Source organism: Pogona vitticeps, chromosome 6 (genome assembly GCF_051106095.1).
Source record: "Pogona vitticeps strain Pit_001003342236 chromosome 6, PviZW2.1, whole genome shotgun sequence".
NCBI classification, from domain to species: Eukaryota; Metazoa; Chordata; class Lepidosauria; order Squamata; family Agamidae; genus Pogona; species Pogona vitticeps.
Window position 1 is genome coordinate 6,547,205 of NC_135788.1, and position 22,654 is coordinate 6,569,858.

Genomic DNA, 22,654 nt, shown 5'->3' on the forward strand with positions numbered 1-22,654 from the left:
TGGGACCCTGAACTTAGACAGCACGGAGCAGTTCTGCTTGCACAGAGCCCCAGCACTCCCACACAGCCACGAGAGCCTCTCTGGATTGGCAAAAAGATAGTTAAGGAATCGGTTCCCTTATTTTATCAGCTCTGGTGGTACTTCTTTATTGATATAGGGAGTAGGAACATCCCTGCAAGCAGAGATCTAGTTTGCAATGTACAAATAAACATAGCTTGCATGGTTTTGCTTCCACAAGTGAACTCTACTGCCAAATTAAAAAAATACGAGTGCTGGATACCTCAGTGGTTTAGGTCCCTGGCTGGGGGACCAGGGGTTAGGAGTTTGATTCTCCACTGTGCCTCCTTGAGAGGGGCTCAACTTAATGATCCGGAGGGTCTTTTCCAGCTCTGCAGGTTAAAGGTTGTTTTTTAATTTTAATTGTAACAACAAAGCAAACAACAACCACTACTACTACAACGACAATGAAATGCCAGACACAGGCAACAATATAAAAACCTTGACTGGTATTACATAACAGAGATTAGATAGATAGATAGATAGATAGATAGATAGATAGATAGATAGATAGATAGATAGATAGATAGATAGATAGATAGATAGATAGATAGATAGATAGATAGATAGATAGATAGATAGATAGATAGACAGATAGATAGATAGATAGAAACTTAGTTAGTTAGTTAATTAGGCATCCTTCAGTCTCGATTGAAACTGCTTTTGACCAAAAACCCAAGTATCTGTTAAATATCGGCGCAGTATGTCTGCTATTCCTAATATTGCCGTTTTTTGTAGCTCTGATGGTGTGATTTCTGAAATGTGCAACTGCTTATAGTACTGAGTAAAGTTTCTTGATATTGTTCCCAAAGCCCCAATAACTATGGAGACCATTGAAGTGTGCTTCTTCCAGAGGCGAGATGTTTTGATGGCTCTGTACTTTGCTAATTTTTCCAATTCTTCATTTTAAACCCTGGCATCCCCTGGAATTGCAATGTCAATGATCCAGACGTTTCTTTGTTTTATTACTATGTCTGGTGTCTTATGTTCAAGGTGTCTATCCGTTTTGGATCCGTAAGATCTTGACTTCCTCATTTTCTGACATCATCTCTAGCTGATGTTCCCATGGGTTTTTGGAGGCTGGACTTAAATGCCTCTATTATTATTATTATTATTATTATTATTATTATTATTATTATTATTATTATTATTATTATTATTATTATTATTATTATTATTATTATTATTATTATTATTATTAGTAGTAGTAGTAGTAGTAGTAGTAGTAGTAGTAGTAGTAGTAGTAGTAGTAGTAGTAGTAGTAGTAGTAGTAGTAGTAGTAGTAGTAGTAGTTCTTGTTGTTCTGTTCTTTAAATAAATAATTTGCACTGGTCCACATCATTACTCAATCCAAGCACGCTGAAAATAAATGAGCTTGTTACCAGGCCACCTCTGCATGTCAGATCACACATTAAGATAAAAGTGTATTTTCTCCTCTTACATCCTCATCCCTCCAGGCAATGCAAATCTTTCAGGGCAAAGTTCCTGAGACATCAGGCATGCAAACAGCACTATGCTCTCTCCCAAATGACCAATTACAAAAGCAAACATATGTTAAATTGCAGGATCCATATTGAGGCAAGCTTGTGTCAGGAGCAGCAGCCTTTTCCTCCGAAGGATGTACTGCTTCCAGGTTAAGGTCCCGGTTCTTCTGGTGAAGAAGCCCTCTGTGGGTTTGAAATTACGGCTCTTCACCCCGAGAGCCCTAAATGAAGCAAACAAGCGAGCAAGGTTGAAGTAAGCCAGTTAAGCCGCGGGACTCGAAATGTTTGATGCCCGACTGCCATCTAGTGGATCCCCCTCTTCAGCCACACCATTCCGAACTTGCACATACATCACTATCGTTTAAATCCGACACTCCATTTCTCTTGCAGCTTGCTTAAGACAGAGAACATACGCCCTTACGGTAAGTGAATAAAGAGCATGTGAAGACTATCCATGCTTGCATGTCTTTTTTCATTTGTGACACCATCCAGTCATACACAAACGAGAACGTTGAAAAGAGTCACCTTTTGCTGTAGATGCAGCCATAGAAGCACAACAACCTGAACAGAAAACAGCAGTGACCTTCTGGCAGTAACCAGGACTTGCTTCGATTAACCCAAATGAAACAAAATATACATAATTAAATAGTAAGTCCAGCATCGCGCTTTAATGGCATGGTTGCATTTAGGGTAAAACAAGTGAACAATATTTTTTTATTCTTCACACGTTTCGATGAACAGATTCCAAAGGCTTTTACTGCCATGGGAAGTTTCACGTTCTCCAAGTGCCATGTGCCTGTTTTGAAGAACATATCAGTAAAACCAGAACCAAATCATGGTGGCACGTTAGTTAAGACTAGCAGATTGATTTCAATGTGAGCTTCTGTGCCCCACAATCTCCTTACTCAGACCCACAGACCGGAATTCTATTAACCTTTGTGGATTGCGTGACAGCCACCACACAAGATAAGGCATCTGTTCTCTAAGCTGTCTGTCACGTGCCTGCCCCTCCTTGGGTTGCATTGTTAATGGTGCGCCTGCTCACATGACTGACCACATGACAGAAAGACCGGGAAACTATGAAAACGCTTGCCCAGTTGCCTGACACATCCATTTATTTTTTTTAAACTATTGGGTTTGGCCAGTGATTCAGACCACAATAGTAGATTAACGAAACAAGATTAACCATGGCAGGGACACTTCATTTCAGTCAGCAAAATGGAAAAGCGACAGGAAAAAAATGGCTTTATAAATTAGCATGGGCTGTCTCTGGGAATCCACTTCTGTGAAGCAGGGAGGAAAGCCCTGGGTTCTGCCTGCAAGGCTTTGTGATTCAAGATGAAGGATGCCTACTCGAAGGGACCGTTTCAGTGAAGCTGACTACAAGGACGACAGAAAACTGGAATTCTGGAGGACGTGCTTGAACATATACTATGGACTATGTGCTCCAGACAGAACCAGGTGATGCAAACAGTTGTGGGTATTGTCATGCTGCACAAAACCATGTGGCCTACAAGGAGGATCCATACGGTTGCCATGTGTCTTGGGGGGGCACCAGAAGTGCTGACGTGGCATATCTGAGCCTTCTCTTCTCAAACTGCATGAATGCTCCCAGCTGAACTCTAGGGAGTTATTGGAACTACTTCGCATAGCTGACTGAACTTCAACCCTATTCCCTCTCCACTTCCACGTCCGTGAGCACAATTTACTTTGGGCTTTCTCACAGCAGCTCAAATCTCCTTATTCATTTGTCTACCTCTGCCAAACAAAGCCCCTCAGTTCACCATGGTATGCTTTCCATTTAGCCTGGCAATCAGAATCTTTGGTGGTGGGGGGAAAGAAAGAGATCCAGTTCTCTTGAACATACATTAATGGAGGGTACTCTTATTGTTCTTTGCATGACTCGGGAACTGTTGATGCTCTTTTGTTGTCACACAGTCCATAAAATTTCAGAGATGTATTTTCTCTCTGGATTATTTAGGAGAAAGAAAGGTCAAATGGAAAGATCACCCTCATTTATTATTTATGGGGCAATGTGGGTTCTTCTTTTTCAGTTAGCGAAGTATGAGGTAAAAAAAAAACACCCAGCAACACAGAAATGTGGAGAGACTGTCCCAGTCTCAACAGCAGCTCCTTGGTTTCTTTTCCACACAAACTAGTACTTTGTATGATAAAAGTCACTCTAGAAGCATTTGAAGTAGAAAAAAAAGTATCTTTACTTACAGTTATGATTTGCAGTTACAATCAGAAGAAAAATGGAATCTCCACCAGACAGAAGAGACCTCCATGGTTGTTCAGAGGTCAGAGGAAGAAGGCTATCGACAACAAAGAAAAGGGAAGCAAGCAAGCAACCAGAAAAGAGGGCAGTTGCTTGTCTCAAATACCAGAGGTAGGAAACTAACTTTACCAATCAAGCAAAGGAAAATCGCTTTAGGCTGTAAAGCCCCTTTCCACTGATACCTAGTGTACGTCCATGCAAGATAGCTATCTTTACAACATTATTTGAGTTGTTCCTCACACAATAACCAGAATGTTAAAGGTCTAAATATCCAATTTAGAATGGACCCTGATGTGTAAGAGAAAGGAAAGTCTTAAAGAGGCAACAGTAAAGGAACCCATAGCTTTTTTTTCTTGCAGGGCCTGAGCAGAGTTCATGACAGGGCCTCTTGGAGGCCAGTGATTCATAAGGTTGCCATAGGTCAGAAGTAACTTGACAGCACACAACAACCAAGAGACAAATTGATCTGCTTTGTATGTAAAATCTGGATGGCTGTAGGAGGAGAGAGAGGTTGGGGGACAATGTACCTTCCCGATTTCTGAATGAGCAAAGAAATAAGAAAGGGAAGGAAAGGAAACTCTTCCTAAATAGCTTCCAGGATCTATTAATGTCAGATCATTATAAAGGCAACACATTGAGAAACAGGCAGTAACACTGGCAGGAGAATCTTACCTACATCCACTCATGTATATACTACACTGAATGAAATGCAGCTTCGTCGTCATTTAGTCGTGTCCGACTCTTTGTGACCCCATGGACCAGAGCACGCCAGGCCCTCCTATCTTCCACTGCCTCCCGGAGTTGGGTCAAATTCATGGTGGTCGCTTCGATGACCCTGTCCATCCATCTCGTCCTCTGTCGTCCCCTTCTCCAATTGCCTTCCCACTTCCCCAACACCAGGGTCTTTTCCAGGGAGTCTTCTCTTCTCATGAGATGGCCAAAGTATCAGAGCATCAGCTTCTGGATCTGTCCTTCCAGTGAGCACTCAGGGTTGATTTCCTTTAGAACTGATAGGTTTGTTCTCCTTGCAGTCCAGGGGACTCTCAAGAGCCTCCTCCAGCACCACAATTCAAAGGCATCAATTCTTCAGCGGTCAGCTTTCTTTATGGTCCAGCTCTCACTTCCATACATCACTACAGGAAAACCATAGCTTTGACTATGCGGACTTTTGTTGGCAAGGTGATGTCTCTGCTTTTTAAGATGCTGTCGAGGTTTGTCATCGCTTTCCTCCCAATTGCAGTCTTAGGCTACAACGGTATCCACACTAAATTTGAAGTATGCTGCACTGAACATACGAGAAATCAGTTCCCAGTAAATATGCAAAGAGTGAAGCCACAAAAATATATCACGGGATTAATCAGAACCATGGAGGGCTCTCTGGAATGCTCATCAAACCAAAAAGTAGGTGGAGAAAAACCCTTCAGTCGAACCTATAGGATCACACTACCCCTAGGTTCCATCTGCACCAAAAATGTAAAGGATGCCAAACATAAGAGTTAGGTTGTATAAGTCTGAGTGAATAATTCCCACGACAAATCTTATCTCGCCCATCAATTCACTAGGTCTTAAGACTGTCTTCTCTCTTGATTCAACATGTCCCTTCCCATTGGAATATAGTAACCCTAACACGGATCCAGCTTTTAAGGATACTAAGAATGTGAAATGGTCAGTATTTACCCTGGAAAGGATACTAGAACACTGGGAAATAAGAATGGTGTGATAAAATGGAGCATGTTTGTTCTTGCCAACACCTAATAGGAAGCCAGGTTGCTAAAAAGAATGAGCAAGTAAGAATTGCTTACACCACAATGCACTAATATTTAAGAGTTGAACAGATACACTGAAATGGCAGAGTTGAAGGCCTAGGCGTCCATAAAAGAAGCCGGCTGGTTTACAAGAGCTTTAGTGACTTAGGTGTGGCAAAGTGGGTCAGGATTTCAAGGGGATGTAGATCAGCTGGTGTGATGAGACAGCCACACCTGTAACCACTGAAGAGATGGAGAACAAAGGCTATGGGTAGGACCAACTTGTTTTTAAATGAATTGCTTGTTATTCCCACATGGTTGAGATGAGTTTGCTTTATTGCTTGGATGACATCAGAGGACCATTTGTTGACATCATATCATTCAGATTACTTCACATCAACAGCATAAGGAGTGAGTTGCCAGTCTGGATACAGTACTGAAAAGAGTATAAAAGGACAGCTACCAAAAGGCCTCTGAAGGAAATCAACCCTGAGTGCTCACTGGAAGAACAGATCCTGAAGCTGAGGCTCCAGTACTTTGGCCATCTCATGAAAGAGAAGACTCCCTGGAAAAGTTCCTGATGTTGGAAAAGTGTGAAGGCAAGAGGAGAAGGGGACGACAAAGGACAGGATGGATGGACAGGGTCATCGAAGCGATCAACATGACTTTGACCCAGCTCCGGGAGGCAGTGGAAGACAGGAGGGCCTTGACGTGCTCTGGTCCATGGGGTCACAAAGAGTTGGACATGACTTAACAACTAAACAGCAACAACCAAAAAAGCCACTTTTAAGCAAGAACTATTCAACACAATTAGATCCTGCTGAGATGAGCTTCAGGCTTTTAGAAGGCGTTGGGTGATCTGCTGGACTGTCTCCCTCTTCCATCAATGAAACCTTGCCTTGGGCTGGCCATAAAAAAAGGGGTCCTGATCTCACTACCATCTGAAGATCAGAAGCGATGTCTCTCCCCCTTTAGTACAAACATTGGAGGTGAGTGTCCCATCCTCATTTGGAAATTACCCTCTGCTGTGGTTGGATGTACTCTATTGTGGACAGATTTACTATACTGTGACACGGTGGGAGATTTTCTTGTAGCTGAATGAAAATGAGACATATTCCTGATTACATTTAATTCTTTTATTATATCTAATCGACCAGTGGCATGGCTTACAATTAAATGCCTGAAAATCTTCAGTCACCGCTAAGACACAGCCCTACATTTTCTATTTCAGAAAATGGCACTACATCAGGGAAAGTGCTATTGGTTTCTGGGGCGCTAACTCCCAAGGGCTGCCAGACCCACACTTATTATTAACTGATACTAAAATACATGACAGGGTTCTGCTGCAGCTTTACTGTTCGGTTTGAGGATGCTATTTTCCATTTTTTTTTTTTTTGGCCCAGCCAATTAAAGCAGCTACATCGAGTTAGTAAATCGATGAAGATGGGGGGGGGAGAGGGAGGGAGGAAGCAATCATGACAGGTAGGGAAGCCTGCTTATCACCATTACTACCAATTACTGGTAGCATATTATTGTTCACATAATTAACAGAACAAAGGTGCTGTGTGATTGCTTTCCCAGGTTTTGTACCACAGAGGCTTATCTGGGCCTCGTTCCGTTTTGAATCATTTGGCAATGTTCTTTCGCAACCGTAGTGGCTGAAATTCCATTTTCACAAGAAAAAGGAAAGCCAGTAAACACGATTATGCCACTAGGACCTATTGTCCCCTCCCCCACTGTTTTACAGTGTCACTAGATTCAGGGAAAGTAGAACACGTTATCCAACCAAAATCATGTTCACAGCCACTGTTGTACTATTATAAAATATTTGTGTTTTACCAAAACTACAACTAACCTGTTTTCTTATAATCCCTTAGAATTTTAAGAAGCAAAAGTAGCTTTTATAGTGGAAAAAAAATAAAAAGTCAATCTTTCCTAGAATAATGAAGTTGGAAGGGTCCTATCAGGCCATCAAGGGCAGGAATCCAGATCAAAGGACATCTGCTAGGTGGCTGTCTAGATTTCTCTTGAAAACCTCCAGTGTTGGAGGCATTCACCACCTCCCCTCTGAGCTCAAGGGTTCCATTCCCGTACTGCTCTAACAATTAGGAAGTTTTTTTCCCCCTGGTACTCAACCAAAACCTGGCTTCCTGTAACTTGAACCCACTGTTGCGTGTCCTGCAACAATATTTAACATTTTATTTCTTATTTTAATTCAGTGTAAAACTCCAAAACCAAGACAGGCCAAAAAAAGAGATGTGTCTTTACTTTGCAGTTCTACCAAGTAAGATCCCTTTGTTCATCCCGTTACAGCTTCCAAGGATGAAGTGTCTCACCTTACTTCTCGCTTTAGATTAAGTTACACAAAAGCCAAGAAAATTGCTTTGCAACAAGTTACGCCATTGGCCCATCTAGTCCAGGACGGTCAATTCTAGGTAGAGAGTGGGGATTTCAGGCAGGAGCCTGACTAGAATTGGAGATCTTCTACAGAGGTCCTGCTGTGTGCCCCACCGTGCTACGAAGCTAGGTTGGCTGAGATGCAAGATAAAGCTGTCCCTCTAGGAAGCACAAAGGAAGAGAGAGCAAAAGAAAGCAAGGATATAACATCCCAACACCCCAACAAGTCCAAGACCAGCTAACCTGCCCACTGCTCCCATATCTTCTAGACTTGTCCTGGGCTAGTTAGTTCTAGTTTCCTGTGCATCCATCATCATGCCAACTGTTCAGCCTTAATCACTTGTCTCTTTTTTCACTAAATGAGAAATCTGATGGAAATAGTCTTCATTCACAAATGAAGACAAGGAAAAATGCCTTTAAAGCTGACTGTTAAGAGTTGCTGACCTGCTTTTAGGGAACACGGATTTCTAACATGGGCTTTTAATTCATTTATTTTATTCATTTAAAGATTATTATTTTTCTTTGGCAGTGTAACATGATTCATTTGTATTGTTCATTGCTGAGAAGAGATAATTACATACTATGCATAAATAAACAATTAGGTACAAATAATCCAGAGATTCCCCAGTATTATCTGGTGGTTCCCCCTATCCAACTACTATCCAGGCCCTTCTTAGCTTCCTGAATCAGATGAAATCAGTGTGATCAGAGTGTTGTTGTTTAGTCGTGTCCAACTCTTCGTGACCCCATGGACCAGAGCACGCCAGGCCCTCCTGTCTTCCACTGCCTCCCGGAGTTGGGTCAAAGTCATGTTGGTCGCTTCAATGACCCTGTCCAACCATCCCGTTCTCTGTCATCCCCTTCTCTTGCCTTCACACTTTCCCAACATCAGGGTCTTTTCCAGGGAGTCTTTTCTTCTCATGAGATGGCCAAAGTATTGGAGCCTTCGCTTCAGGATCTGTCCTTCCAGTGAACACTCAGGGTTGATTTCCTTTAGAATGGATAGGTTGCAGTCCAGGGGACTCTCAAGAGTCTCCTCCAGCACCACAATTCAAAAGCATCAATTCTTCGGCGGCCAGCCTTCTTTATGGTCCAGCTCTCTCTTCCATACATCACAACTGAAAAAACCATAGCTTTGACTATGCGGACCTTTGTTGGCAAGGTGAGGTCTCTGCTTTTAAAGATACTCTCTAGTTTTGTCATTGCTTTCCACCCAAGAAACAGGCGTCTTTTAATTTCATGGCTGCTGTCACCATCTGCAGTGATCATGGAGCCCAAGAAGGTAAAATCTGTCACTGTCTCCATATCTTCCCCTTCTATTTGCCAGGAGGTGACGAGATCAGTGGCCATGATCACTATTTTTTTGATGTTGAGCTTCAGACCATTTTTGGCGCTCTCCTCTTTCACCCTCATTAAGAGGCTCTTTAATTCCTCCTCACTTTCTGCCATCAGAGTGGTATCATCTGCATATCTGAGGTTGTTGATATTTCTTCCGGCAATCTTAATTCCGGCTAGGGATTCCTCCAGTCTGGCCTTTTGCATGATGTATTCTGCATATAAGTTAAATAAGCAGCGGGACAACATACAACCTTGTTGTACTCCTTTCCCAAATTTGGACCAGTAAGTTGTTCCATATCCAGTTCTAACTGTTGCTCCCTGTCCCATGTATAGATTTCTCTGGAGATGGATAAGGATAAGGAGATGGATCAGAGTAGTCAGGTGGTTTTAAAGTCATTGGCTCCATTTGGCTCCATATCTTCAAGGCAATGTTTGGTTTGCCAGAGCTGCTACTTGAATGAGGACAAAGCTATTAAGAATCTTTCTACAAGGAACATTATGCCAATGGGTACCACTTCAAGGTTAGGTTATTCACCTGAGCTTTTTAGAAGCATCCTTTACAGAACAGAGATTACCAGTAATGCAACATAGAGTTCTCTTGCTCATTAGATTCCTTTTTTTTAAAAAAGGCTTTTGTCTCAAACAATGAAAGTTGTCCACAGAACTAATTGTCATCACTCTTTGGATTATGGTTTGTATTGGGAGCTTTTTGTTGTTTTGTCTTCTAACAGCATTGCTGTTAGAGCATTGCTGTTAGAGGGAATTTAGGCAGTTCTTTATGTTAGCATTAAGTGAAATCTGAATTCCAAAAGGCTTTTGTATTCTGCTCCATGTATTCACAGAGTTTGCTTTTGCTTTCTTGATAGTCATCAAACTAGGAAAAACACTGAAGGCAAATGAAATAAAAACATCTCTTTTAATCCACAGATGACAGATCCTTTCTTGTCCTCTTACAAGATGAATTATTAGAAAAATATCTAAGGAACAATACATTTTTACTCTTTGCCTTCATTATTTTGGAAAAAAAATCTTTAAGTAAGGAATAAATGCTAACACATTTTAAGGTTAATTTGGCATTGCATTAGCAAATCTAGGGAACAACAGCACTATCGAGTACTACCACAATACCTTTAGCAACAGCATCTTGTGAGGGCCAGATATGACCTACCGGCCGCATCCTACACCTGATCTAATGACTCTCATTATATTTTCCTAATTTTCCTTTCCTCTTTCAGAGACACTTCTGTTTAAAAACACTGGCCTCAGTCTCTGGGTAGATGTTTATCATTCCAATCTTGTGTGCTAAATAGTAAATGTACTCCTATGTGTTCAGGTACTTTCTTCTTTCCCAAAGCAATATAACATTTCAAATGCACCATATAAAGTTGAGTTATTTAGTAAAATTATAGGGTTTCATTATGGACTATACACTTTCTCACAAAATCTAAAGGCTAACAATAGTACAGAAATATTTCCTTTTATCTTTTTAAACATCCAGAAGACCAAAACAAAAAAGCCATTTAGCTTAAAAATATGGAAAAGTACATTCTGTTCACAGTAAAGGAATATAAATCCATTATAAAACAATGGCATTCAAAATCTGGAGAAGTGTCCCCAATGTCAGCAAAACCAGATTTTTCTCGACTGATGCTGCCTAAAATATGATTGTACCTCCATAGTGGTTTAACATGCAGATGGAGTAAGCTGACCTTTCTCCAAATGAAAAATCCTGAGGTTTCACATTGATAGTTTGTACTACTTACCATCTGTATGTCTTCACCATTTGAGAACTAAGTAAATTAACTAATTCAACATCATTAACACTGGAAGTCAAACATAACTGAATAGTTAGAAATGAATAACAAGTCTGTTATTAATTAATGTGTGTGCTTAATCAGCTAATTCATATGCTATATAAATTTTGGCTTCGCAGTGCAAAAAATCTTATTAACTGTAAGGGGCGGTTCAGAACAGAAAGGCCAGCTTGGAGAGCACAGATGCTTTCCTTTTTAATTGAGGCTTATTTTAAGCACTTAAAAGTAGCAAGAGATGCAAAGACTCGTGAGACAAGCAAATCAGAGCAATCTCTAATCTGGAGGAAGAACAAGATAATACTGTATAGACTTGTTCTCCCTTAACCTGGAAGCCATCTTTGTCTGCCAGTCCCTTGTACAAACACATACTGATGTGCAGTCAAAGGTAGCATTTCGACTACCAAGAAAAGCCACTGAAAACTTCAACAAGCTCTCACAAACAGCTGGGTGCATCCAAACACGTAAAACTGATAAAATGGAACTTGTGTGCCTCTGGGAGTCAACCCTAAGACCTCTTGCCTAGTGGTGCAGTGTTTATGGCAGATATACACATCAGTGTAATCCTATTATATAGCTGCTCAAATAAATAAATAAATAACCCCTGTATCCATGAGGGATCGATTCCAAACATCCTCCATGGATGCTGAAAAATGTGGATTATAGCAAACACTATTGTAATGGTCTCTGGTTCCCTCTAGTGGCCAGTTCTGGGAACTCCATCTTTCGAAATATGTATTTCTGGAATTTGTCTTTTAATATTTTTTGACTGAGAAGAAGTGAATCAACAAATACTGATCCCACAGATAAGAGGGTCCTACTGAACCCCACTCAGTTCAATTACTCCCAGTCTATGGTACTGAAGCCAAAAATAATTTCTGTCTCTTAAGGCAACAGTAAGTTTTCTCTAGGGGTGGGACAGAAATTTATTTGTCTGCCCTTCTGAACCAACCAGCACACTAGAAAGCAGTTATCATTTGAAAATTTTGCTTCTTTACACTCTGTCATGCAATTCTCCAATTTAAAAACAACAATATACAAATTACATACTAAAGAGCTAAGTACAAAAAGTTATGTATTTCTCTAAATGAATGTATAAACATGCATTATATTAAGGGAAAATGCTCTGAAAATGCTAACATTTGGAGAAATGTATATTAAATTATACATTAAAATCAAATGTATTTTAAAATAAAATCTCAAACTGATGCAGAAATAGAATGGGGTGCTTTGGAGAGAAGCAGAAATTGATACATCAGAGTAATCTGAAAAAGCATCAGTAAATTTGATAAACACCTCCTTTTTAGTTCTTAACCTGACTAGTAATTTTTTTCCCATTAAATGCAACCTGTTTAGATAAAGTAAAAAAGATTTATGATTATCTATGCTAACATTTCAGGAATGAAAAGTGCCTCAAATAAGTTATTTTCACTGAAGTACAAAATAAATGCATGGGGGGGAAAATCCAGATTGTGGCAGCTGTTGGTGACAAAGTTCTAAATTATGCATTTAATCTAGGTTCAGCATGACTGAAGCGTAGTAGGAAAAAATATTGTAGAAGGATAGATTTGGAAGTAAAAATATGATAGGGGATGAAAGTCACCCTAACATTCCATGGAACACAAAAATGTATAAAACATTCTGTCATTCTGATTTGCTCTAGATACAGATGGAAAACTTAGTTCTGTTCCTCCAGGGACAAAGAGCACTCTCCTTTGCCAGACTTTTTTTAAACATTTCCAGACATATATTTGTATTCTACAAAAGTACATTCCAATAACCAACCGTGGCAATCAATCTACATTCATAAGAAATGTTGTCAGCAAGGCAGATAAACTGATGACATATGCATTCGGATAAACCAAACAAATCCAAGGACTGAACAGCATCAACATATATTTAAGGTTAATTCCTCTAGTAACGAGCAGGAAAATAAAATAAAACAACCACAGTCCAGAGAAGAACAATGAACAATGCCATGACCAATTATTTGAAGGTTTCCCTTCTTGCACCAGAGAAAGTAACAAAAAAAAAATAGAGGTCCATAAAGGCAAAAAAGCTATCTAAAGCCGTCAATATTATGCTAACTTTAAAGAAAACCCACATAGACGGACAAAAGAATGAGGTTGTGAATTAGGGATAAGTGTATGTTGCTGCTCTGAAGAAAGCACCAAAAATCAATCAATCAATCAATCAATCAATCAATCAATCAATCAATCAATCAATCAATCAATCAATCAATCTGTCTTGGAATTCCAGGGCCAATTCCGAACTCATTTGACTATGAGAACAGCCCTGGAAATGTGTAGAAAGCATTTCATGAAGGCAGACAAACATTTCACAGCACGGAGCGGAACATCTCCTCAACGTTCCTCATAATTACTACTAAACTCAATAACTACACAAAAGTATGCAAATCTATGCAAAATTTTATTCACAGTAGGATCTCCGTATCTGTAGTTTCAGTTATCCAGTTTACCGCAGCCCTATATACAACATACGAGGGGGTGGGCCTTGTGGCTTTTGTCCCACCTCCTTGTATGATGCATTCAGGGTTTGCGACCACCCACAGTTTTAAGAATTCGCAGTAGATCATGGAACGATCCCCAGCAGATATGGGAGTCCTACTGTACAGTGGTGCCCCACATAGCGAGGTTAATCTGTTCCGGATTAACCTTCACTATGGGGAAACATTGCTAAACGGAACGGAAAAGCCCAAAACGGAACGGAAAAGCCCACTTCGTTTAATGCGTTCCAAATGGGCCCAAAACTCACCATTCTGCGATGTTCTGGCGGCCATTTTGGGTGTTCCAGCGGCCATTTTGGGTGTTCCGGCGGCTATTTTGGATGTTCCGGCAGCCATTTTGGGTGTTCCAGCAGCCATTTTGGAACTGCCGAACAGCTGTTCCCCCATCACAATGCGAAGATCGGTAAGAGAAATGCTTACCGATCGTCGCAGAGCGATTTTCGCCCTATTAAAACATCGGTATGCGATCGCTAATGCGATCGCTAATCCACTATGCGGATTCATTGTTAAACTGTGCGCTCGTTATGCGAGGCACCACTGTATTTATTTCCATTTCGCATCATCCTTATACAAAATGATTCACGACCTTTATTACATCAGTTAAACATGTCACACAGCCACAGCTATACAATCCCAGATGTACCGTTTTCCCCGAAAATAAGACAAAACCAGAAAATAAGCCCTAGTCTGATTTTTCAGGATGCTCGTAATATTAGCCCTACCTCCAAAAATAAGCCCCAATTACGTGAAACCCCGCCCTCCACCCTTGTGTAGCAACCAGAAGAAGACATGACAGTATTTGAATCAATGTAGATGGTTGTACATGAAAAAAAATAAAACATCCCCTGAAAATAAGCCCTAATGCATTTTTGGAGCAAAATTTAATATAAGACTCTGTCTTGTTTTCGGGGAAACACGGTAAGTTTTGTCAAGCACATTAGTTACGTTAAAATCCTCCAATTTTTTTATTCCATGTACAGAACACATCTAGTTTCTGTGCTCAACTCTCACTGTTAGCTACCTATAGGCTGTTATTGTTCCTCAAATGACATGACTTAAGTTCAGCAACTAGGGCCACTGGCCTATTTTGGACACAGCAATCCATGCACAGAATCCTGTATTTGTACCCAACAGCAGTGAGAACAAGATTAAAAACACCACAGGCACATGTGCTTCCAGAAATGATACCTCCTTCATGATTGCACTTCCAAGACTGCATTCAGCAGAGGCCGCAAGAGCATCTACACGGCAGAAAATGTCCAACAAAATCAAAAGGATGTGCCCCAAATGGATGGCTAAGGTGTACAAGATGCAAGCACGTACCTGATAAGTAACTCTTTTCTTCCCATCCTCCTCCATCTGAGGTAATATCAAGGGTCCTGAAACGATCCAGACATCTTCAAATCTTTCAGTCAGTTCTCGGCAATACATTTCTACTCTGTAAATTTGCCAAACACACTGAGTAAACAGATGGGTTGGAATCAGAAGGAGAAAAATATCCGGACATGCCTACAACAAACAGGAGGGCAAAGGTACCTTTGGGGGAGGGCGAGAATATAACATTTTCCATGCATATTAAATTAAAATGCATAATTGGTAAATATACCTCAGAAACTGGCAAACGTAAGCATTAATTTTCAGTCGATTCCTACACGGAGGATTAGCTCTGCAACCTGATCGCAGTTCAATTTTCTTGCTTTGTTTTCCATTGTTCCTACAAATATTTACCCACCCTCAACAGCGGGAAGCCAAACTCTAGCCAAATATCTTCTCGTAGGCATCCGTGATTGCTTGTCACGTTTTTGTGAAGACATTGTGGCGTAAAGCATAGACCTAATTTGGGTTGCCCCTCTCATTTCAAGCAGTGTTTCATTTTTACATATCATGAGATAAATGCAATATTTTTCTTGTACGAGTGTCCCGGGGGGGGGTGTTCCTCACATCCCCTGGTGGAGACGCCAGCAGCTGTGTGCCAGGACAGTGCAGACAGATTGATGGAGGCCACCAGGGGAAGAGAGGAGGTGAAGGAACACCCGTCATACCTGGGCAGGGAGTCAGGGGCTGGACTGAGCCCGTGGGAATTAAGTATGGGGGGGCAGGAGGGAGAGAAAGAGAAAGCCTCATTGCCCTCTTCTGATTCTGAGGGAGACGAGTGGGGTGAAGCTGAGGAGGAACTCAACCCAGTCTTCTGTGCCCTCAGAGAGGAGGACTATGTGGAGATCCAGAACACCCCACCTTTAGGCATTGACAACTCAGCAGGCTATCCAGCCCCCAGCCCAACCCAATGGAGGTGCTGGAAGAGGAAATGCCAAAAGAAGAGTCAGAGGTGGTAGCAAAAGGGACAGAGGAGACCAGGACAGCAGTGAAGAGCAGGGGCTATAATACTCCCTCTTAAAGGGTAGGTGTCGGCCCAGGGCTATAGACCCACCACCAACAACAACAGACTAAGGATAGCCCAAACTCAGTGCCGGAGACTCCAGTTCAGGTGGAGGCTGAACGGGGGCGAGGTAGTGAACCAACACAGCCCCCAGAAAATTAGCAGGATGGGGTTGTGGCTGGCACCCAACCCATCCTTGCATTCCATTCCCCAATGCTAATAAAATCTAGTTCCATTTGCTTGGGGAGTCTGGACTTTAGGGAAGTCATGGCAGAGGAGGTCTCCCTGATGCCCCCACTCCGGGCAGGGGCGGAAGCACCCACCTTTAGCCATTTCCTCAGTAATATGAGAACATTTTGAAAATGCAACCCCCACGAAGGTTAAATAAAAGAGAGTGGGACATATGGATTGTATAGGGTTCTATAGATTGTGTCCAGCGTCCCACCCACCCTCTTACTTGTTGAACTGCAGAATCCAACACAATGAATTGTGATTGTTGCGTCTTTTGTGGCCCTAAAAGCTGGTCCTGAAGGACTGAGAAACACTCAGGGCTTGTATTCAAGAAACCTTGAGAAATTGTGTGTGGGGGGGGAGGGGTCCATTATAAAAACATGGAATCGATCATAATAACAGTGTTGAAAATATCACAAAACAATGTTAAATACTTTAATTACTTGATGCAGTGTTGGTGTGACACTGGATTTAGGTCCAAATCACATTTTAAGTGGATCATTATGGGACATTATCTTCTCAGCACAATCTTTTTCAAATAGGGCATCAGGCTCAAAAAGGCATATCACGCTACCAGATAAATTCAGGGAGATTATCTATGAATAGATGGTCACAGAGTAATCCAGAACTGAACTCTGGTTTACATCTGCTACTTCCCTTAATTTTATCATGCTTTTTATTTGACCTTTGGGGAAAGCTATTAGTGAAGATTCTTTGCTTACATTCTACGAAATCATTGAAGGTCAACATTTCGTCACATCTTTTAACAGCAAAGGAAACAGCACTTTGCATCATGCTGAATGGAGGAAACGATGCTTTGTTTCCACTTGCTGAATGACTCCATGTGAAAAATATCTGTTTACATCAATGGTAAGCAGGGGACCACTCAGAGAATCAACTACTGGCAGTATGTACGAAATTAACAAACTATTTTACTGTTTCCCTTCTTGAAGCAAGCTAATTCTACTTTCATGGCAGTGTGTATTGAATTAATTGAATTTAAAGCAAAAGCAAAGCGTGCTACTTATATACCGCCCCATAGTGTTTCAAGCACTCTCTGGGCAGTTTACAAGTTAATTATGCAGGCTACACATTGCGCCACCCCCCAAAGTGAGCTGGGTCCTCATTTTGCCGACCTCAAAAGGATAGAAGGCTGAGTTAACCTTGAGCCAGCTACCTGGTATTGAACCCGGGGTCGTGAGCACAGTTTTGGCTGCAGGACAGAAGTTTAACCACTGCGCCACGAGGCTTTTAAGAAAGAAATTTAGTTCCATTTCATTGGATTTGTATGCTTTAAATGGTTGTGCACAGTAAGCCTTCAGGAAAAAGCAGATAATACATCTCAATAAATAAATATTTCAACCCTACAGTAAGTTTTAACATCCGTGTTTCTAGCCTTGGCCAGCAACTGCTCTCAGTGCATAAACAGACTGGCAAGAGCTTTTTGGCTAAGCCGCCAAAGTACTAATATTTTTTGTGGGTCAGAGAATGGCTACGACAGTCAAAATCCTGTTGCAGATTTGGGCTAGCAGAAGGCCAGTGGCATAATCTGAAGCAGTAAATTGCTGCTAATTAACAAGTTGCCCCTTGAATTCCTCACTGGGCATCAAGCGGACAGCTTGGCACACGACCAAGAACAGAAGCAATGATTTGTTAACAGGCACCAAATGGGTGTTGCCAATTATGCCCCTGCTCTTCGGCCAACATAACTCCATAATAGGATTTTGGCCAAAACTGTTTGCGTGTTTTTAGTTCCTTAGTCTCGGGAAGCTTCGCCTCCTGTAAACCCCCCCCCCTTTTTTTAATGCTGCATTTAACAGATCAAGTAGCAACCCACCTATTCCAAAATCCAGCATTATTTTCATAGTTCTGAGGCACAATGTTGGACAGATAGAACGTCTCTGCCATGGCCTTCTATATTAAAAAGAAAGAAAACATTAATTGAATTCTGAATGGATCAAGACCTATGTAAGCACTCAGGATTACACAGAATAAAATGGTGAAATACTAAAGTATGGCTCTTTCACTGACAACTGTCAAGAACAGATACATAGAGAACAACATGCTCTGTTATCATGCCATCATATGGGACGCTACATTTCAAGAAGGGAATTTTCACATTGTCTACTTTTTATGAGTACTGACTTAGAATGACGGGGAGCTGGCTTTTATTGAATTCACAGAATTGGTCCAGCCAGCCCAGCATTTCCAAATCTAACTGGCAAAGGCTCTCTGGGGTTTCAGGCAAAATTCTTTACTTAGCCTAGCTGGAAATGTGGAGGTTTTCTGCATGTAAACGATCTGCCCTAGCACAGAACTGCAGACTCTCCCTATTACAGCATCCAATACTTCTTGCATCTAAATATTAAATAGGCTTAACCCTACTTTGCTTCAAAAGTCAGATGACTGGACAAATTTGAGATGGGATGCTACTTTTCCTCTGCTTATTATGAAGTGCTTACAAAGAAAGACATTGGTCCATATGCACAGACCATTTTTACAGGTTCAGGAATTCTGGATTTTTTTTGCAACTCCATGACTTGAACTACTATTTAGTTCTGCTGAAAACAATAAGGTTTGACAGGTTTTCAACATTCTTTCCCCTTCCTTTCAAAGGAACAAGAAGCCCCAAATTACAAAGAAGTCCTACTGGTGAGTATTTGTTATCCCCCGCTGGCGCCATATGACCTCGTGACCAGCCACTCCTTATGTAGTCTTCATTCATGGCGCTGAACACTGGAGAGATGTTAGGATCTGGTCTAAATTTACAGTGTTTCCTGTCTGCGTTGCCTGAGAAACAAGACACCAAAAACTTGGTAAGCTTTCCCTCAAAACACAGACAGACGCGGATACACACGGGAAGACAGAAAGAGCAAAATAGAAAAAGGATCCTGGCACAATTCACCCAAAACATTGGCAAAGTTAATCAGTGAATCCAATAATTTCATAAGCTCTATCCTCTTTTCTACCTCGTCATCTTAAGTAGTACTTGTACTGATGAATGGCTAGTGAAGTACCTCTAACCCGCAAAGCAATTAAAGGTTTAAAAAAAATAGATAGAAGAACATAAGATTAACTTACCCAAGGTCTTGTGTTTGGAAATATGTTCAATTACCCATTTGGGTATGCGTTTCGTCTGATCGTAAGATAGTGCATGGTTGGTATAATATCTTGTCTGTGTTCCAGCTGCAGGAAATCCGTACTTTTCCAACAAAGACACCGGCACAGGTTCTGAGAGACAAGCACAGAGCAAATGTCACCCTCTACAGAGTTTACAAGAGTACATCGGAGCCAAAGGAACAGGAAGAGGGTTTTTTATATTCATGTCATATGACTTAAATAGTCTTACAATCTTAGAATTGGAGATCTGGAAGGGCCCATGGATCCTTAACTGTATTTCAACCCTGTGATATTTTAATGATTGGACAGCCATCTGTCCGGGATGGTATGAGGTGTAGGATGGAATGAGGTCTCCTGCCTTGGGTAGGGGGTTGGACTAGAAGACCTCCAAGGTCCCTTCCAACCCTATGACAATTCTATGATTCTGTGATCATTGAGTCCAGCCCGTCAAGGACCCACAGTGAGGAATCAAACTCCCAACGACATATAAACTCTCTGCTCTACCACAGAATTATGAGATACCTAAATCATTGACCTACCCAGCAGTTCATAGCTCCCATATAAAACCTCCTTATTTAGGGTGGCTTCAAGAGTATAGTGTAGATTTATGCTCTCCTTCTTCTCAAAACCCCTCTTCTATGGGCAGCTTATAATCACCTCTCCAGGGTGTTCTAGATAGAATAATAACCTTTGATCTGTAGAGCTGGACGGGACCCTATGGATCATCAAGTCCAGCCGCTCTTAACGAGGAACAGTGGAGAACTGAACTCCAAACTTCTGACTTCACGATCAGAGACCTAAGCCACTGAGCTATCCAGCAGTTCAATGTACTTGAGAGCATTTTATCTCTTCTTCTGGGCATTTTGAGGTGGTGCAACGTGCCCAGCTCTACACAGGCTGGTTCTTCCCCTGCGAGGCACAGTGTGGCCTTGAACTTCGAATTCTTGGCTCTGCAGCTAGGTATACAACTCACTGAACTATCCAGCCAGCCTCATCTGCATCCTGAAAGTGGCCAAGAAATGGGTTTTTGAGAGCAGACATTTTGGCTATGCCTAGAATGCGGCCACATTTCCTTCTCTTGGGTTTTTTTCCCCCTGCCCGGATAGGATTTTGTAAAAATTAATTACGGTCAAGACGAGCTTCTGCTGCTTCTGTTGTTGGTTCATTGCTGTTGGATGTCTTTGTTGCTGCGGTTCTGAGTTATCGAAAGCATTGCAATTGTAGTTGAAGATGTAAACGTTTTAATTAAATAAACGGTACCTAAACTATAGGAAGCATAGGCCAATTTCCTATTGTATATTATCTATCACATTACCAGAAGTCATGGACTTGACTATAGCTACTTGGCAAGGCGCTGGTCCTCGTCAACATGCGACCACTTCTGCAAATTCCTCTATCCCGTGTGGCAATTTGCGATAGCATACCGACCTTAGGAAACTACTTTATATCAAGTCAGTTCATTAATCAATACAGATCTGCATTACTTACGGTGAGTGGCAACAGATCTCTAGGTCTTTTCAAATTCTGCTCAGAAAGGCTGAAGATTGAACCTGGCACCTCCTATCCAGAGAGCTTGGAGCCTACCATCAAGCTAGAGCTTGTTCAGCCCCAACTGACCGTTCTATAATATTATAATAAACAAAATTATTACCATGTTGGCCTTCCTGTAGAAATTTTTTTAAAAAAAACGCACGGGGCCTCTCCTTGTTGCCAGTTTTTTGACTGGTTGCCCTTCCTCATTCTAGCTCAGCTGTCAATGCCATCTTATTTGAAATCTGGAGAGCCTTCTCTACTCCCTTCCTTTTTACCTACTGTTTTAAGAGCTAGTGTAGTATAGTGGACAGAGTGCTGTAACAGGACTCATAAGACCTGGATTCAAATCCCTGTCAGCCATGGAAACTCACTAAGGGGAGACAATGGTAAACTTCAATGTCTCACTTATCTCTTGATGTTTAATAGAAGTCAGAAGAGATTTGACAGCAGTTCTTTACCCCAGTTTATCTTGAAACTTCCATTTTCTTCGTCTTCAGTTATTTATTTATTTACTTACAACCTTTCTAGCCTGCCCTGTATCACAGGATCTCAGGGTGGGTTACAGAGACGTATAAAATTATTTTAGAATGTAAGATTAAAAAAAAACACTTTAAACACAAAAAGGAAGCACTCAAACATTGAAACATTAAAACCCATTGCATTAAAGCCTACGTAGGCCAGGATCTTCAACACCCTCCCTCCCAAGGTTCTAATAAATATGCTTTGATTAGGTGCCGGAATGATGACGAGGTAACCTACAATTAAGCCTCCCACGGGAGGGCACTCTACGGTTGAGGGGCCAGGGTCAATCCCATATAAGAATCCTAAGGACCAAACACAAGCAAATTTTATTATCTTGCTACATCCTTTCCTTCAAGGATTCCGAAACCTTGTTTTCCTGCCATTTTTACTCTCGCTACAATTGTATGAAATAGTCTGGAATGAGAGGAAGTGAACTTCACATGTACAAGGGGGTTTGAACCTGGGTCTCCCTAGTTTTTGTGTAATATTCTAGCCTATACACTGGCTTACCCCAGAGCATGTAAAGTGACACTACAGGAGGGACCCCCATATCCACTGAATCTGTTATCCACGGTTTACCACACCTCTATATACAACATACAAATATATACAAATAACTTAAAAGCTGTCAAGATCGTGTCCAACCTTTATCTTTCTAAGATAAAGGCTGCAAAGAGAGCTTACTTTGCTGTCCGGATAAGTGAAGCTTCCAATCAGCAGGTGGAGTTATTCTGTAGAGTATGTGACCTATCTGGAATTGGTCACAGTGATTGGCCTAAAGTGGAAGCCATTCGCTGGGATCTATCCCCCTATTTGAAGCCAGTAGATCGAGCAGAGACATCCAGCGCTCTGTCTTGTCCAATGAATATCACCCATTTTCAGCCAGTGATGTCACTTGAGGTTGTCAAGGTGCTTGACAGCTGTTGTGCCACCACCTCCTCCCTTGACCCTTGCCTGGCCTGGTTAATCAAGTCGGCCAGGCCCATAACAACCGAATGGATCACTGCTATAATAAATGGGTCTCTCCAGGAGGGCAGGGTTCCCCTTGCCCTCAAGGAGACACTCATTAGGCCCATTAGGAAGAAACTGAGCTTGGTGACGGATGACATAGGCAATTATAGGCCTGCCGCCAATGTTTCCTTCCTTAGCAAAGTAGTAGAGAGCCTGGTCTCCAATCAGCTACATGCTGTCTTGGATGAGACCAATGCCCTGGATCCGTTCCAGTCGGGCTTCA

The 22,654-nt window shown here is 41.5% G+C and overlaps 1 protein-coding gene across 2 annotated transcripts in view; it reads right to left on the reverse strand.

The window, feature by feature from the left end:
* The window catches only part of EXOG (exo/endonuclease G), a 43,260-nt gene that overhangs the window by 17,266 nt on the left and 3,340 nt on the right, over positions 1–22,654 (reverse strand). For both annotated transcript variants that reach the window (XM_020779781.3, XM_020779780.3), the window contains exons 2-5: positions 19,327–19,476; positions 18,896–19,035; positions 18,083–18,159; positions 14,961–15,075 (exon numbers count right to left, since the gene is read on the reverse strand). In XM_020779781.3, coding sequence (XP_020635440.3) covers positions 14,961–15,075; positions 18,083–18,159; positions 18,896–19,035; positions 19,327–19,476 — 482 coding nt within the window. The remainder of the gene's footprint in view (positions 1–14,960; positions 15,076–18,082; positions 18,160–18,895; positions 19,036–19,326; positions 19,477–22,654) is intronic.